This window comes from Sus scrofa, chromosome X (genome assembly GCF_000003025.6).
Source record: "Sus scrofa isolate TJ Tabasco breed Duroc chromosome X, Sscrofa11.1, whole genome shotgun sequence".
Taxonomy (NCBI): domain Eukaryota; kingdom Metazoa; phylum Chordata; class Mammalia; order Artiodactyla; family Suidae; genus Sus; species Sus scrofa.
In genome coordinates this window covers 110,950,954-110,969,456 of record NC_010461.5, presented here as the reverse complement: position 1 = coordinate 110,969,456, position 18,503 = coordinate 110,950,954, and the positions used below count along the sequence as shown (strand labels likewise).

The window sequence follows — 18,503 nt, the reverse complement described above, 5'->3', positions numbered from 1 at the left end:
GCCACAGCAACGTGGGATCTGAGCTGTATCTGCGACCTACAACACAGCTCATGGCAACACCGGATCCTTAACCCGCTGAGCAAGGCCAGGGATGGAACGCACATCCTCATGGTTCCTAGTCAGATCCGTTTTCCCTGTGCCATGACGGGAACTCTTGGTTGGAGATTTGAGTTTGGGGTTGTTGCTGGGTTTCATTTGCTTTTGTTGTCTTTATTTGTTTTTGTTCTTTTATCAGTGATGCAGTAACAGATGTCATTGTGGATAAATGCTGTGGCGCAGTCATGATCAATTGCATACCTTAGCCTCCTGCAAGTGGGCCAAAGTGTATGCATGCCCTAGGGGTTTGACCCCCTCCAGAAAGGTAGTGCCAAGTTACTCTGCTCACTCTGCTCAGGAATGAGAGTGTTTTGTGACAAAGGTGGCATAGCAGGGTCGCAACACGTTTTAAAATTTGTTACTGCCTTTCCTGTCTCAAGCTGGGTGAATTTCTCACTTCTCAAGATCAGTATAACCTTTCATTTAACCCATCACGTTCCTAAAACTCTTTCTTTCCCATCATCCCCCATTCACGGCTAGAGTTAAATCCAGCCTCCAGGAGTTCCCATTGTGTACAGCAGAAATGCAACAGACTAGTATCCATGATGATGTGGGTTTGATCCTTGGCCTCACTCACTGGGTTAAGGATCCAGCATTGCCACAAGCTGCAGCATAAGTTGCAGGTGTGGCTCAGATCCTCTGTGGCTGTGGTGTAGGCTGGCTGCACCCATTCAACCCTTAGCCCGGGAACCTCCATATGCCTTGGGTGTGGCCCTAAAAAGAAAATAGAACAAAGTTGCAGGACTTACTCTCATTTTAAGACTTAGTAGAGGAGTTCCCGTCGTGGCGCAGTGGTTAACGAATCCGACTAGGAACCATGAGGTTGCGGGTTCGGTCCCTGCCCTTGCTCAGTGGGTTAACGATCCGGCGTTGCCATGAGCTGTGGTGTAGGTTTCAGACGCGGCTCGGATCCCACGTTGCTGTGGCTCTGGCGTAGGCCAGTGGCTGTGGCTCCTATTCGACCCCTAGCCTGGGAACCTCCATATGCCGCGGGAGCGGCCCAAAGAAATAGCAAAAAGACCAAAAAAAAAAAAAAACAAAAAACAAAAAAAAAAGACTTAGTAGAGCATCATAATAATCCAGGCAGGGTGGTATTGGCATAAAGGTAGATTTAGAGAGCAATGGACCAGAACAGATTTGAGAATATACTCACAACTATATGGACGTGTTTTTTAACAAGCTGACATTTTACTTTAAAACATGGAGTGGGATGTGGCATGCAAGTCCTACATGCAATGTGATTCCAGAAATGAAAACATGTTTCTAATAAAGATTTGAAAGAAAGCCACAGAAATAATATCCTTAAAAAGCCACAGAGAGTAGTTCCCATCATGGCTCAGTGGCTAGCGAATCCAGCTAGGAACCATGAGGTTGCGGGTTCGATCCCTGGCCTTGATCAGTGGGTTAAGGATCCGGCGTTGCCATGAACTGTGGTGTAGGTTGCAGACACGGCTCGGACCCCGAGTCACTGTGGCTCTGGTATAGGCTGGAGGCTACAGCTCGGATTCGACCCCTAGCCTGGGAACCTCCATATGCCACAGGTGAGGCCCTAGAAAAGACAAAAAAAAAAAAAAAAAGACCACAGAGATAGTTTCAGATTGGACAAGTGACTTTTTACCAAGGTGTCAAAGCAATACAATGAAGAAAATATTTTCAACAAATAGTACTGGAAACAGTGGGAAAGCACACCTTTAAAAACAAAACTCACATCCTATGCAAAAATTAACTCAAACAATTATGACATCCATGCCAGAGACAAAACCGTAATACAAGCCCCCTGGGGATCCCTGCCGGTCAGCGTTGCACCGCTGGGGGCCCTCGCCCCAGGGCCAAATTTAATACAAGTCAAAGCCTATCAACCTGGGAATCACAGCGCAATGGCTAAAGCAGGGGCTCCCTCCGCCGTCTCACACGGACGCCCACTCCTCCCGCTCCCTCTGTGCCTCAAGACCGCCCTTCTCTTTCTTCTCTTCCCTTTGTCAAACGGGTGACCCTGTCTGTCCCCCAAGGCCTTAGCAACCCACCAGGCCCCAGGGCTGTCTGATGTAGTTCAAGGAAGCCGCCAGCAGATGGCGCCAGGAGCGCCGGCCAGCCTCGGGCTGGAGCGTTGGGGCAGTCGCCCAGCTTTGGCCCAATCCGCTTCCTGTCGAGGAATAAACCATGAGGATGCGCCATGGAGGTTTTCGAGTTCTGCGAGGTGCAAGATCTTGAGAATAAGAACCTATGAACTGATTGTGTGCTTCCGATTTCTATGCACGCTACAAGATGTGCAGATGCGTCCGGGGAGCAGGTAAGTCAGCAGGTACTTTCCAGAACCCCTGCAGTACTGGAGAGGGCCCCTCCTATCTCTAGACCAGGCGCAGGGCCGTTGCTGCAAGCTTGGGAGGGGTAACCAGCTGAGTTGGCCTCGGGCTCTTCAGCGTTCGAGGCCAGAGGCCAAGTCCCTGACGTTCTCTGCGCTTCACTTCCTTCATCTGCGCGATGATCAGTAATTCTGAGGCTCTGCGAGGAATCAGTGAGATAACGCACATCAGTCAGGGAACACTGGACTTCCAGCTGGTGGCTCAGAGGAAACGAATCTGACTAGTATCCATGAGGACGCCCGTTCGATCCCTGGCCTCGCTCAGTGGGTTCAGGATTGAGCATTGCCATGAGCTGTGGTGTAGGTCACAGACGCGGCTCGGATCCCAAGTTGCTGTGGCTGTGGTGTAGGCCAGCGTCTGTTAGCTCAGATTCAGCCCTTAGCCTGGGAACCTCCATATGCTGCAGGTGCAGCCCTAAAAATACACACACACACACACACACACAAATCAGTGAACACTGAGCACAGTGGCTGACATGTGGAAGCATTCAGGCCCCTGAGAACGGACCTTTATTACTCATGAGCCCGATAAGAAGCTGGTCAGATGAGCTGTTCAGTCTCAGGACCACAAAAGGCAGCACCGTGTCAGGGTCAAGGGCACAAGATCTGTTGTTAGACACAGCAGCTCTACCACGTAATGAGGAGGGCTGGACCTCTGGGCCTCTCTGAGCCACAGCTTTGTGACTGGTCAAGTTAGCGGGTGCAACATCTTCCTGGAGGGCTGTCGGGGGTCAAATGCAGCGAAGCCTAGGGAAGGGCCTGGCTCATGGGACGGGCTCCCTGGGTGGTGCCTGTTGTGGGAACCCAGCTGCAGGGCTGCTTCCACCGCACGCCACCCTGACTCAACACACTCCTTCCACCTTGTCTAGGCCTCCGACACCTATTTCTCATCTGCTCACCCTCAGCTGCACAAAGTGTAGCTGAGATCCAAAGGGAGGCAAAAACAAACCAACAGCAAGTGGAGAGGCCCCCGCATGACTCTGGCGGCTGTACTACAGCCGAAGTCGGGGTGAGCCTCCCAGGAGCTCATGGCCTTCCTCTGCTGGCTCCCAGTTTGCTGGAATGGTCCAGAGGCCTAGGCACCTGAACCTCTGGCCTCTCGCTGCCCCCTGGCACTGTTTCTGCTTGCCAGCGCCTCTGGGAGGACAACCGAAGGACAAGAGCCCGGCCACAGGCCTGTCTCTGCTCTGTCCTTCGGGTGGCTTTGCCTTGTCCCCTGCCAAGGAGAAGCAGGCCAGTTTCCTGCCCCCGATGCCTGGGAACGCTTGAATCCAGGCCCCCGTGTTCGTTCAGTCCAGCCGGTGAGACTCTGGAACGTGTTTGTAGTGGGAAGAATTTTGAAGTCCAGCATTTCAGAAACCCAAGATAATCTTCCCTGTGTTGTTGCTTTGGACAAAAAGAAACAAACAAACAAGCAACCAACAACTCAAAACAAACGCTAAGGTTGGGTTTGGCTTCATCATCATCACTGATGATACTTACTGGACCCTGAAGAGAAGCGAGGCTCTGGACTAGGATTAGTAGTAAGAGTACCAGATTCTAGAAAGCTCTTTGTACACAATATAGATGGAACACTTGCTTGGGTCAGAAAAACATAAGGCTTTCAAGAACAACCTAGCTTGTTGTTTTTAATCTTGAAAGCTCTCCCCCTCTCCCACCAAATCTTTTAAATCTGGCTTTGAGCAGAGCAATAGAAAAGATAGTTAAAATTATGCCCGAAAGATGGTACCACGGCAGAGTCGGAGGGGAGGACACAGGTTGGACAAGGAGAGGCGTTTTCTAGTGACCTCTTCAACCACTTCCTGGGTCCAAGTTGTCCCCGCATCTGGCCTGGATGGGGCAGACTGCTCCCCACCTGGAGCCTTCTTGACTCTCCTCTTGCTTCTCAGTTCCATACACAACAGCAAGGTTGAGGATTTTGTTTTTCGTTTTGATTTTGTCTTCTCAGGGCCACACCTGCGGCATGTGGAGGTTCCCAGGCTAGGGGCCGAATCCGAGCCGCAGCTGCCAGCCCACACCACAGCCACAGCAACACAGGATCCGAGCCACATCTGAGACCTACACCATAGCTCACACCAGATCCTTAACCCAATGAGTGAGGCCATGGATCGAACCCACGTCCTCATGGATCCTAGTTCGATTCGTTAACTGCTGGGCCACGGTGGGAACTCCTTTTGATTTTGATAGCTGCACCTGTGGCATATGGAAGTTTCCAGACTAGGGGGTTGAATCAGAGCTACAGCTGCCGGCCTACACCACAGTCACAGCAACATAGGATCCAAGCTGCATCTGCGACCTACACCAGAACACATGGAAACGCTGGAACCTTAACCCACTGAGCGAAGCCAGGGATCGAACCCTCATCCTTCATGGTTCCTAGTTGGATTCATTTCCTCTGCGCCACGATGGTAACGCCCCTGCCTGCCAGAATCTTAGCATTTTGTACAGTGGCTTAATGGGATTCAGTTACATATTCAGACCAGATGAGCTCAGAAACACCTTATGAGCTTAGGGCCACGTCCTCAAAAGGGCTCCAACTGTGGGAACCATGGGCTGAGCAGCATTCCAAGGACAGGGGAAGGATGGAAAGCCTCCTACTGCCCAGGTTAGCTCACAGGTCAACCTGAGGTGACATCCGCTTGGTGACCTCCTCCAAGAGGTGCCTGTGGGGACAGTGAGGTTGGGGAAGCAAAGCGCCCAGCACAGTGCCTAGAGCTTGGCAGCCTCTTGGCACCGATCAGCCTGTTTGCTTTCGTCAAGGTGACAGGGCTGCTTCTGCTGAGGCTTGAGGTCACCTGTCAAAGAGACACCATCACACGGAAGGTCCCCAGCACCCTATAGGCTCCTTCCTGAGAATGCACGAGTACGCTTGGCTGGCCTGGAGACATGCGGTGGCCAGCCGAGGAGCTGGATCAGAGCGCAGGTCTTTGGTCTCTCAGGCGCCGCTCTTCACCAGAGGGCAACGTGCCAGCCTGCCTTCCTCCCTGGCGGGCAGTGTGGCCCTTCCTCACCAGGGGGCCTCGGCCCCGATCGCTGGTTCATCCGCCCCCATCCTGGCAGGGCCAGGCCACCTGGTTGCTGCGGTGGGTGCGGGACCATCGGGGACAGAACACGACCATCTGGACAAAGGGGCGGGAAGCTCGGGGCTCTGGCAGGGACTGGGGTCCACCCCTCCCTCCTGTGGTGGCGGATGTTGGAAGGGGCACCCTGATCAAGGTACTTTGACCTCTGGGGTGCTCTTGGTGACAGGTGAGGCGTGCCCCCACCCCCGGCCCTTTACCCCAGGCGGTGACCACCCCCTGTCTCCTTGGGTCGCCTCTCTCCTGGGTCCTGCGGGCCTTCCTTCCTCTGAGGCGGTGCTGTGCTCCTCCACAGGCCTCGCTCCCCTGGCCCCCTGTCCAGGGCCCGCCTGCCCCCGCAGCAGCCTCAGAGCCCCCAGCCTGTCCTCTCTGAGGGCAGAGCCTGCATCTAAGGTGGGGAAGGGAAGCAGGCTTCCCGTGTGGAGGTTGAGCTTCTCCAAAAGTCAGCACCACGGGGCCGGCAGGGGGGTGATGGGGACATTGCCACCTGCTGCTGCAGGGACACAGCATGATCTGCACACAGTCCATTCCGCCTCATCTCCCCAGCCTGCCCTCCGACTTCTAATGAATTAAGTGCTTTCTCACATCAGGCCCTGAAATGAAGAAAAGACTTGGGTCATTCAAAGAAAGGTCGTGAAGGGGTCAAGTTGGCAGGTCCTGGGCCAGGCCTGTGCTGCTGCCTTCTCCTCATGGTCCAGGGCAGGTCGGTCCCAGAGCATCTTCTGACCAGGCCACAGTCCCCTGGCCCGGCCCCGCCCCCTTACGGCCCTCCCCCTGCTCCTGGCCACCAGTGGGGTGACCTCCCCACTGGCCCCCCGACCCCCCCGAGAAACAGGAGGCCTCCAGATTTCTTTTCATTTTATTGAACTCATGGGGCTTTTTTCGTATCTTAGACAGACGCCAAAATTTGACGACACCAGACACAAGAACGTTGCTCTGACCAGACTGTGCTGACCGGTGCAGAGTTCGGCACACACAGAAAAGTGAAAGTCGTCTTACTCAAGTCGATGCCCGACTTTCTAGACGCTCCGCTGCCTGAAAAACAGACTGCAAATAAATAAAGTGCATTGGGAGCCCTCGAAGCAGCAAGAGCCCCGTGCGGGTGACAAGGCAGAAGTGGGAGGGCAGAAGCGGCTAACGACGCAAGGCCAGGCTGGTAAGAAAAGCGGGGGCAGGAACACAAGCTAAGGACGTGCCCCCGGGCCCCATCCACGGCCAATCCCTTTGCGCCCAGAAGCCCCAGCCGGAGCCACCCTCCAACTCCCAGCCTCGTTCAGGGAAGAGCCTGCCCCAGGCCCTTCTCAGGCCCTCTGTCCGCCCCGCCTGGCTGGCCTGGGAAGAGGCTGGAGCTGGGGATCGAACCCCCAGAGGGTGAGACCTGGGCTTGAAAGGGCCACATCCGCGTCATCAGCCCCAAGGGGCCCCTCATCCTCGGCTCCTCACCTCCCATGCAGCCCTGTGGCACCGTCTCTCGGAGGCTGCCCCAGAGATCCACGCACGCAGTCCTCAGGCTCCCAGAAGTGGCCCCGGGTGGGCGAGCTTGGGGTGGAGGAGTGGCCACCAGGACCAGGGGCTCCCAGGCGACATGGAACAAGGCAGGAACCATCGGGCCCGCTCTGTGACAGTCTGCGGGAGGTGTGGGGGCTACAGGTGGCCTCAGGCCTCAGGCCAGCAGAGATCTTCACTTGGGACCCAGGCACCAGCTGGGTGGCTGAGGAGGGCAGATGGCGTGAGGCTCGGCCACCCCGTCCCTGGGGCAACCAGGCTGAGGTTTTCAGTCCCAGGAACTCTGAGGACGTGGGCCACGAGCAACCGTTGCGGGGACAGGTGTGGGACTGGGGGGTGGGGGGAGGACCAGGGGCTCTCCCGGCTCCCCCTCTGCGCCGCTCCCGGGGTGCCAGTCAACAGCACGGCCGGGCCTCCACGACCACGGGAGCCCCGCTAGTGGAGATTCTCCCAGGCGATCCTGGGCAGGTGGGCCAGCCTGGGGACAGGGAGGTGGGGTCTCGCGTGGCTCTCGGCCCATCCCACCCAGGCTCAGCCTTCCCCCCCTGGTCACATCATGTCTCCGGAGCCACCCAACACCCCCAGCCTCCCCACCCCATCCCCCAAATGGACAGGCTTGTCCTCATCACCTGAGCGGCCCTGGGTCAAGCCTGGGGAGGGGGGGGAGGCCCAGCTCTGTGGGAGAGGCCCTCGGCCCCCAGGGGCTTCTGGGACCCGTCTCTCCCGGGCCCCTCTCAGCTCAGTCCCCTGGTCTTCCCTGTGACCTCCCACACACCCCAAGGAGAGCTAGTTTCCCACCTTCCCATGCCCTCCCCCCGAGTCCCCAGGGAGCCTGGGCTCCCCTCCCCCATCCCACAGTGCCAGGTCTTCCGGAAGACTCGGGGGTGGGGTGGGGGTGCAGGCCAAAGGCAGATTCAGCTCCATTGCTTCTTATCTGTGTGACAAGGGCCAATCCCCCCCCTCCGGGAGCCCCAGTGTCCCCAGTCAGTGGCTGAGGAGGACAGAGCTCCCCCACAGCGTCCTAGGTCCGTCCTTCCTTCCTCTCGCCAGAACCAGACCACTGGGCCAGCCCGGCTCTCAGGGTCTCTACCTGGAAGGCCCTTCCTCTCCTCCTGGGTCGGGCCCTTCTCTTGGCTGCTCCCCAGGCAGCTCTGGGCCCACCTTGCCTCCCTGGAGGAGACCAGAGAAGGAGCGGGTCACCTCCTGTAACACCAGGGCCTGAAAGAAAGAAACGCTGACTTGAGAGCTGCCTCCCCATTCAGAGAGGTCCCTGTGTCCCCAAGTGTCGCCTCCTCTACAAGCCTCTTCCCCACCTGCTCTCCCACCCCAGCCCGAGAGCTGCCCTCCGCTCAAATCCTTCGGGACACGGGGGCTGCCAGAGGCCATGCAGGGAAGGAGGAAGCGTCTTTCCCACTCCTCCCTGTCCCCGGATGCCCGCTTTGCAGGACGCCCTCGGGGAGCAGGGAGGCGAGCGACAGGGACAGCAGGAGCAGGCAGAGGGCAGTCCTCTGGCCCCAGAGGCCAGGCAGGAGGCAGCTTTGTGAAAAGCTGAGAAGGAGACAGACTTGGGGTTTGGCCAAGAACACAGCCATCCTTCCAGGCGGCCTCCCAGGGGGTGGAGGAGACGGGTGGCAGCATCTTCCTTCTCTCCGCGGGGGGCCTTCTGCCTGCCTCCCCACCCCCTCCCTCCACTCCCCCATGTTCAGGGACACCACCCGGGCTGTGGGCGCGAGAGACGGCCAGCGCCTCCGTGGGTGATGAGCTGACCCTCCGAGATGCCCAGGCCGCCCTCATCCCCATCTTGGGGTCATGACAAGGGAGGCTGGAGAGCCTCCGTCCGTCCTGCCTGCACTTGCTTCGGCAGCTTTCCTAGCTGGCTTCCTGGGGACCCTTCCACGTGGCCGTCAAACTACCGAGGTGCCTGGACCTCTAGATGTCATGGCAACCGCCTCCCTCCCTCCAGCCCACAAGTCCAACCTCTGGCCTCCTACCTTTTGGGTCCGGGCCAGTCTTTCACTTTCCGGCTGAAGAATGTCTTCCTTCTGCTTTCCTCTTCGGCCAAGGGGAGGCAACAGGTCGAGGCCAATGCAAAGGGCCCGTTTCGCGGGTTTCTGTGCGCCGCGGCTCCAGCCGCGACGTGGGTGGGCGGGTCGCGGCCAGGTCCGAGCTCGGTGGCCGTGTCCTCCGCGGAGCTCTAAGGCCCGGGGGCCCGAGCGGTCTCGATTCCTTCCCGCCCGTCTAGGTGGCCCCTGGCCCCGCCGTCCCTCATGCCCGCGCCCCTGCTGTCGTGGCCCGGCGGCGGTGGCGGCGGGCGCTCACTCGATCCGCACCTGCAGGCGCACGTTGAGCATCACCGAGGCCAAGACGTAGACGTAGGGGAAGTTCATGCGCAGCCGCCAGGCCAGGTCGAAGAAGGTGAGCAGTGTGCGCGTGAGCCCCTTGCAGAAGGCGCTGTAGGAGCCGCGCGCCGCGGCCGAGCGCGACAGTCGCACGGCCAGGCCGGACAGGGCTGCCGCCGCCGCCGCCGCAGACAGGGCCGAGGACGCTGCCATGGGCCGAGGCGGGCGCGGGCCCAGCTAGTGGACCGCAGCGCGAGCAGGTGGACGCGAGGCCTGGAGCCGCCTGGCCCCCGTGCTCCCGCCCCTCCCTGCCGGGCCCTCGGTCGCCCCTTCCAGGCTGGGCTCAGGCAGCAGCCGCCCACAGAGAGCCCCGCCCCCTCGCTCGCTCCCCAATCGGGGCCCCCGGCGTAACCACGCCCCTCGCCCCCGAAGCTCTCGCCGCGGACTCGGCCCCACCCACGGGACCCGCCCCGCGGGCCAGCTCCGCCTTCCCCCGGACATCCTAGAAGAGACCTGAGGGTGCTGCTCCCCAGAGATCCTTTTGCAAAATGCCCTAGAGCAGGAGGAGTGGAGGCCGGAGGCCTTGGAGGGGGGGGTCTGGACCACTATGCTGATTCTGCACCGAAGACCCACCTGGAACCTTCTGCCCCTTTCCCCCCTGTCTCCACCGACAACCCAGCCAGTCTACCCACTGTACCTTTCTTGAATTCGAATTTCTTTGAAAACTCTGCACTATGGATTTCGACCAAATCCACATGCTCTTTTTTTTTTTTTTTTTCCTTTCTGGTATATTCGCTGGTCGAGCGTATTTCATTATTCTTGAATTGCTCCGTTGCCCCATTGTCCTTACCTCTCACCCCAGAGTGATTTCTTTTTTCTTTTTTTTTTTTTTTTTTTTGGTCTTTTTGCCTTTTCTAGGGCCGCTCCCGCGGCATACGGAGGTTCCCAGGCTAGGGGTCGAATTGGAGCTGTAGCCACCAGCCTATGCTAGAGCCACAGCAACGTGGGATCCAAGCCACGTCTGCAACCTACACCACAGCTCATGGCATCGCCGGATCCTTAACCCACTGAGCAAGGCCAGGGATCGAACCCGCAACTTCATGGTTCCTAGTCGGATTGGTTAACCACTGAGCCACGATGGGAACTCCCCCAGAGTGATTTCTAAGCCGTCTTCTGCCTATCTTTGCCCTGGGTACTGCGCCACGTCTTCTCGCGTATTCATTTGCCCTCATTCACAGCCCCCCCCCTTTTTTTTGCTGTTGTACTTAAATGCCCTTTTCGTGATCTCATCTAATTTTTTTCTCAACCAAATCCAACCCAAACTCCATCACATTTTCAAGACTATTGAAATGCACATGCTCATCTCAATCATGACCTTTTAAAAGCTGTCTGCAAAGGGAGTTCCTGTTGTGGTGCAGTGGAAACGAATCTGACTAGATCCGTGGGCTTGCTCAGTAGGTTGGGGATCTGGTGTTGCTATGAGCTGTGGTATGTGTCGCAGACACGGCTCAGATCTCGCGTTGCATAGGCTGGAGGCTACAGCTCCAATTCCACCCCAAGCCTGGGAACCTCCATATGCTGTGGGTGCACTTTAAAAGACACACACACAAAAAAGCTGTCTACAAGGAACTGATTCAGGATGACCTCATCCCAATTTTCACAAGGAGGGCTGGCCCAAGTTAATACCTTAATAGTCCCTCCCCAAATGCCTGCTCACTATCACACTGAACATCTCTGTGACCTCTGTGTAATTGTTTAAGGAACCCGGCATACTCATATACACTGATTGAGCAATTGTCCTACCTACATGATCAAGGAAGAAAAATAGGTTTGAGAGACATGAAGTTATTGTATCACATCATGACTGCATCAATAATAGAACCATGCAGGGAGTTCCCTGGTGGCTCAGGGAGTTAAGGATTGAGTGTTGTTACTGCTGTGGTGCAGGTTGGATCCCTGGCCCCGGAATTTCCGCTGTCACAGGTGCAGCCAAAAAAACCACACATAATATAACCATGCATGGATATAAAATTTTTTTTTAAAAGCCAGGCCAGATATATATCAAATTACTGAGCATTGTTTACTTTGGTTAAGGCAGTAGAAAGGAAGGCATGCTTTTTATACTCTACGGATATTTATGTATATCTATAATTATTAACTGTAGAATACAATGACAAAATTATTTGAAAAAGAACTGGCCACAGAAATATAGACATAAGCTACATAGAAACCTTTTTGTTCCAGACTGAATCCAGCCTCTTTCCTTTGCAGAGCCTGATCCCTCCAATCATTTTTCTGTTTGTTTTTTTAGGGCTGCACCTTTGGCATATGGAGGTTCCCAAGCTAGGGGCTGAATCAGAGCTGTAGCTGCCAGCCACTGCCACAGTCATAGCAACGCCAAATCTGAGCCGCATCTGTGACCTACACCACTGCTCATGACAACACTGGATCCTTAAGCCACTGAGCAAGTCCAGGGATTGAACCTTCGTCCTCATGGATGCTAGTCAGATTAGTTTCCACTGAGCCACGACGGGAACACCCACTCCAGCCATTTCTGAAACCTCTCTTTGGCCTCATCTCGTTTATTTTTAACATTTTATTTTGAAATAATTACAGACTCTCACAGGCAGTTGCAAAAATAGCACAAAGAAGACTTTGTGCCTTTCACCCAGCTTCCCCAGTGGTGACATTTTCTATAGCTACAGCATAATATCAAAACCAGGAAGTTAACATTGGTCTGCTACCCTTAACTAGACTACAGGCTTTCATCATTTTTCTAATCTGCATTAACGTGTGTGTGTGTGCGCTCTAGTCATTATTATCCCACGTCAGGATTCATGTAAACACCACTACAATCAAGATACAAAAATATCATCAAAAAAAGATAAAAAATATTTCATCAAGATAGTGGGTCTTGATTACTGTAGCTGTACAGTATGTATTAATATCAGGTAAAGTGATGCCTTCTTTTTCAACATTTCTTTAGCTATTATAGGGCTTGTGTTTGTATACATTTTAGAATAAGGAGTTCCCATTGTGGCCCAGTGGTAATGAACCCGACTAGTATCCATGAGGATGCAGGTTCGATCCCTGCTCAGTAGGTTAAGGATCCAGTGTCTACATGAGCTGCCTTGTAGTTCCCAGACACAGCTTGGATCCTGTGGTGCTGTGGCTGTGGCTGTGGCATAGGCTGGCAGCTGCAGCTCCGACTTGACCCCTAGCCTGGGAACCTCCATATGCCACAGGTGCGGCCCTAAAAAGACAAAAAAACAGTAATGAACTATTACTGTACTATCGAATGATTTAGAATCTAGACCAATAGGCTGAAACTGTCTTTGTTCAACATAAGGAATGAAGAGTCTCGACAAGGAATGAGGCTAGCAACATCTGGAAATTAATTATTGGTCTAGGATATTAAATATTGTTTTAAATATTGTTAAATATTGTTTCCATGATGAGGCCATTAAGCAAGATGGCCTGAAAGATCCTTCACAATTCCTGACTCACTAATGTTTATGGTCATTATAAAATTATTTTATTTTGTAATTTATTTGGAAAACTTTTTTGTATAAGAAGCATAAAATTATGCTTAAAAGTAATAAATCTTTTACATAGCATAAAAATTTGAAGTGAGGTTCTTGTAGACAGCATAGAGTTGGGTGATTTTTTAGAAAAAAATCTACTCTGCTAATTTCTGTCTTTTTTTTTTTTTTTTTTTTTGTCTTTTGTCTTTTGTCTCTTGTCTCTTTAGGGCCGCACCCACAGCATATGGAGGTTCCCCGGCTAGGGGTCGAATTGGAGCTGTAGCCCCTGGCCTACACCACAGCCACAGCAACGTAGGATCTGAGCCACGTCTTCGACCTACACCACAGCTCATGGCAATGCCAGATCCTTAGCCCACTGAACCAGGGCAGGGAGCAAACCCTCAACCTCATGGTTCCTCGTTGGATTCATTTCCACTGCACCATGATGGGAACTCCAATTTCTTTTTTTATTCTTACACATGTAATTGTTGTAATTGTTGACATATTAGAGCTTAAGTTTGCTGCTTTATAATTTGTTTTCTGTTTGTTCATTTTTTTCTTATTCCTGTTTCCCTTTTCTTGACTTCCTGTAGGACACGTGAGCATTTTTTTAGAAATTTCATTTTATTTGTAGTATTTTTGAATATAGCTGTTCACATAGCTTTTATGGTTTTATTTTATTTTCTAGTTTTATTATTTACTTTCTAGTTTTTAATGCAGTATCCATATGTGCATATCACAGTTTACTGGTATCAGCACTTCAACAGCTTCAAGTCAAGTTCACTTCCCTTTAGGTGCCTTTATTCCCCCACTTTTAAATGTAAATCGCTTAAGTATTTTCTCTATGTCCGTCAAACTCCCACTAAACGATGTTCTAGTTATGCTTCGATCATCAAACAGGATCTGAAAACTCAGGAGGAGGCATATTATCTTTTCCCCAACTTTTATTCACTCCGTCTGTCTTCGTCCCTTGAAGACCCATCCTCTCTTTCTGGCTAAAGAATTTCCCTCAGCCATTTTTAAGGGTAGGTCTGTTGGCCACCGCTTCTCTTAGGTGTCGGTCATCTGAGAATATCATTATTTCACCTGCACTCCTGAAGGTTGTAGTTGCTGGAACTGGGGGTTGATGGTGGGTGGAGGATCCTTAGTCCTGCCTGCCTATTTCCACAAGGGCATTGAAGGGGGGATTGGAGATCAGCGCCCCACTAAGCCCTGTTGAAAATGCAGAGAGGAGGTCCCGTCGCGGCGCAGCGGAAAGGAATCTGATTGGGAACCATGAGGTTGCGGGTTCGATCCCTGGGCTTGCTCAGTGGGTTAAGGATCCCGCATTGCCGTGAGCTGTCGTGTAGGTCACAGAAGCAGCTGGGATCCCGCATTGCTGTGGCTGTGGTGTGGGCCGGCGGCTGTAGCTCCGATTCAACCCCTAGTCTGGGAACCTCCTTATGCCACGGGCGCAGCCCTAAAAAGACAAAAAAAAAAAAAAAAAGAAAGAAAGAAAGAAAGAAAGAAAGAAAGAAAGAAAGAAAGAAAGAAAGAAAGAAAGAAAGAAAGAAAGAAAGAAGGAAAGAAAGAAAGAAAAGAAAAAATCGAGAGAAAGTGCAGAGAAAAGTAACTGGAGGAAGGTGGCAGTTGTCAAAAGAGTGCCCTGTTCTCTTGGCCACCCCCGCCCCAGCCCTCTGGCTCGGGGAACAGCTTTTCTTAGAGCTTTTCTTCATTGGTGACTCTGGGCTGCGGGCTCCTCCAGCGCGCTGCCGGAGATGCGTGGGAGGCAAAAAGAACACCCGGGAACTCCCTGCCAGATCTCCTGAAGCCCCAAGGTCCCCAGGGAGTCCTTCCTTCCACCTTTCAGAGTTTTCCTGTGTGGGAGGCATAATTAACATACAATGAGACACGACACTCTTAAACATTTTGATGAGTTCCGTTAAACGTAGACATCGGAGGCATAGCCATCACCACAATCGGATAGAGAATATTTCCATCACAACAAAAAGTTCCTTTGCGCCCCTTCCAGCTGATGCCTTCCCTCCACGCCCACATCCAGGCCGCCCCTGACCTGTTTTCTCTCACTTGTTTTTGTCATTATAGATTTGTTTTGGTAACTGTCTCACATAAATGGAATCCTACACTATGAAATCATTCAAGTCTGGTCTCTTCCCCCAAGCATAGCATTTTTGAGATTAGTCCATGTTGTTGCAAGTGACTATTTAATTCCTTTTTTTTTTTTTTGCTAAGTAGTTTCCGGTTGTGTGATTATACCACAAATCATTATGTGTTAAGCCGCCTTTAAGGGCACCCAGCGATCCCCACTCCCTGGTATTGTCTCCCTTAGGCAATTTCTGTCTTGAATGTGGGCTGGACTTACTGACTTACATTTAAGAGGAACACTTGGTAGGGATAATCTCTCTCTCTCTCTCTTTTTTTTTTTTTTTTTTTTTTTTTCTGGCCATGCTGCCTGCAGCACGTGGAAGTTCCTGGGTCAGGGATCGAACTTGAGCCACAGTAGCAACCCAGCACTGACAATGCCCTTAACCTGCCACACCACAAGGGAACTCCCAAGAGTCTTTTTAGTTTTAGCCTTCCTAATGGGTGTGGACTGATAGTTCATTGTGGTACCTTTTGCATTTCCCTTTCGTTTAATGATCCTGAGTAGCTTTTCATATGCTTGTTTGCTGCTCAATATATATTTTCTTGTAGAGTGTCTGTTCAAATCTTTTTTTCCCTTGTAAAAATGAGGTTGACAGTTACAAGAGACCTTTATATATTTTTGATACCAAGCCTTTTGGGGATATGTTTTTCAAGTATTTTCTCCCAGTCTGTGGCTTGCATTTTAATTTTCACCAAGTATTTCAAAGACTAGAATTTAAAATTTTTTTGTTTTTGTCATTTTGCCATTTCTAGGGCCGCACCTGCGGCATATGGAGGTTTCCAGGCTAGGGGTCAAATCGGAGCTGTAGCCATCGGCCTACACCAGAGCCACAGCAACGCGGGATCCGAGCCATGTCTGAGACCTACACCACAGCTCACTGCAACGCCGGATCCTTAACCCACTCAGCAAGGCCAGGGACTGAACCCACAACCTCATGGTTCCTAGTCGGATTCGCTAACCACTGCGCCACGACAGGAACTCCAAGGTTCATGATTTTTGAACCTGCGTCAGTAAACTGTGTCTATCACAAAGTTGCCATGACCTCTTAAACTTTATTTTAGAGGTCTTAGAGTTTTAATTTTGCATTTTGATCTGTCATCCATTTCACAACAATGTTTGGTGTTCCTCTGCTTCTTGTCGGAACTTGGTCTCTGCTCGCTGGGACTGAATAGAAACGTGGAGACAGTACTGGGCGAAGGAAAAAAAAATAGCTTTATGGCTAATGCCTCAAAGACTGTGTCCCCCTCAGGAGAGGTTGGGAGGTGGTTTTATAGTTTGGGGAGTGAAAAATAGAGCCACAGATAAGGATCCGGGCAGAGTCAAGCTTGCATTGTTTTCAAAGCTGGTGTTCAGTGGTCTGGTGGTCTTCTTTCCAGAATAAAGAATGCTTCATTAGGAGTTCCCGTCGTGGCTCAGTGGTTAATGAATCTGACTAGGAACCATGAGGTTGCTGGTTCGATCCCTGGCCTTGCTCAGTGGGTTAAGGATCTGGCGTTGCCGTGAACCGTGGTGTAGGTTGCAGACACGGCATCAGATACCCTGTTGCTAGGTCTGTGGTGTAGACGGCAGCTACAGCTCAGATGAGACCCCCTAGCCAGGGAACCTCCTTATGCCACGGGTTAGGCCCTAGAAAAGACAAAAAAAAAGAATCTTCATTAACATCTTCCATTTGTTGGGGGTTTTAGTTCTGCAAAAGAACTCAAAGATATTGTTATCTACATTCCTTGAGGAGGCACCAGGACTCTGCCCTGAGTCTGCACTATTGTTTCTTGACGGCTCCTCCCTGGTCTCTGCATTCCCTCCCTTCCCTGATTAGCAACTGTTTGAACTTGCCCTTTGGAACTCAGGGAAGGTCCTGGAGGCTGAAATTTATTCCCTAAAAACAAAAAATGGGGGACACAGAACGCCTTTTGTGCCCAGGGGCCCACACGGTCCTGCTTGGTTTCACGCCTGGCTGGAGTGGTGGCTGGGCACTTCTGGCTCACAGCGCGAAGGACTTTCGAGGGAGTAGGAGAGCAGGGCTTGCTCTCACCAAAACACTTTCTATGTGTCCATGGCATGAGATAAGAGGCAACGTTCATTTTATTTTCTAGACATCTTCACTGAAGTCTAATTGACTCACATTATATGGAGCTAAGCTATATAATTAAATAAGTTTTGGCATTCCCTGGTGGCCTCGCGGTTAAGGATTCGGTATTGTCACTGCTGTGGCTCAGGTTCGATCGCTGCCCCGGAACTTCTGCATGCTGCGGCCACGCCCAGAAAATTAAGAATACATAACACAATACAATGTTGGCCTATGAATACCCACTTGAAACCATCAGTGCAATCAAATGAATACATCTCTCGCCCCTCAGGTCTCCTCTTGCCCCTTTGTAACTTCTTCCTTTCCCGCCTCCCACTCCTGAGCAACTGATCGACCTTGTCATTAAAGATTCATAGCGGGAGGGCCGCTCTCCAGAAGCGACGATTGTGGAGGGACATTGCCACCGCCAGAGACACAAGGACAAGTCAGAGTTGTGGTAGGGAGTACATACCTTTCTGCCTCCACCCTTGGATTTCAAGAAGTTGCTAACCATTGGCCAAACCCAACTACCAGCCAGAGGGCAAGGGAGCCCAGGTCATACAGCACGTGCGTTGCAGCCTTTTGGGACACACGGCACGGAGAGATAGTCATAGAGACAGGGCATGCACGGTTGTCATTTTCTCAGGACCCGCTGGTGGAATAGGTTCAGCCCCGGTCAGCCTATGGACTTGTGAGGAAAGTGGACCCAGAACTACTGGTCCAGACCACCCAGACAGGTGGTGCCTGTCTATGCAGTGGCAGGTGAGAGGTACCGGGCAAAGGCCCACCCCTCGCTCTGGTTCCCTGTGCCATCATTAAGATGCTGGTGAAACCCTTTCTCTGGGTCTCTAGAGACAGGAACAACCAGCGGTGGTGGGGTCACTCCTGGGTGCGGCTGACCTGCTCTGCGGTAGAGACTCTGTTTCTACGACCTGTTCTTTTCACTGGTCAGGGACCCCTTTTCTAGTCCCTATTTGTGTCCCTCTATCCACTGTGGGTGCCACTGTAACACACTGGCTTTACAAGATGCTTTTCTTTCATTTATTTATTTATTTTTGTCTCTTGTCCTTTTAGGGCCACATCCACGGCCTATGGAGGTTCCCAGGCTAGGGGTTCAATGGGAGCTACAACTGCCAGCCTACACCACAGCCACACACAGGATCCGAGCTGCGTCTTTGACCTACACCACAGCTCATGGCAACGCTGGATCCTCAACCTACTGAGGGAGTCCAGGGATCGAACCCGAAACCTCATGGTTCCTAGTTGGATTCACTTCCACTGTGCCACAGTGGGAACTCCTTTTTATCCATTTTTAAAGCACGCCTTGCCATAGCAGGGAACAGCAGGAAGATGGACTAGTTGGGATTGTAGGAAAGCTGCTCAGG

At 52.4% G+C, this 18,503-nt stretch overlaps 1 protein-coding gene and 1 long non-coding RNA gene across 4 annotated transcripts; one reads left to right on the top strand and one right to left on the bottom strand.

Annotated features, from left to right (window-relative positions):
* Positions 2,211–6,620, top strand: LOC110257859. Its single transcript, XR_002340887.1, has 2 exons — positions 2,211–2,386; positions 6,432–6,620. It is a non-coding gene; the product is annotated as an uncharacterized LOC110257859 (long non-coding RNA).
* LOC100519939 (small integral membrane protein 10-like protein 2A) lies at positions 6,378–9,726 on the bottom strand. 3 transcript variants are annotated; one of them, XR_002340883.1, is made up of 4 exons: positions 9,036–9,353; positions 8,135–8,262; positions 6,982–7,522; positions 6,378–6,573 (listed from the first exon to the last, which is right to left on the bottom strand). XR_002340883.1 is itself a non-coding variant. In XM_021080822.1 (3 exons), the coding sequence occupies exon 1, from the start codon at positions 9,594–9,596 to the stop codon at positions 9,360–9,362; it is 237 nt and encodes a 78-aa protein (XP_020936481.1). In that variant the 5' UTR covers positions 9,597–9,726; the 3' UTR covers positions 6,378–6,573; positions 6,982–8,262; positions 9,036–9,359. The 3 variants fall into 3 exon arrangements, 1 of the variants encoding a protein (XP_020936481.1); XR_002340884.1 differs by having other exon boundaries at positions 6,378–6,585; positions 6,982–8,262; XM_021080822.1 differs by having other exon boundaries at positions 6,982–8,262; positions 9,036–9,726.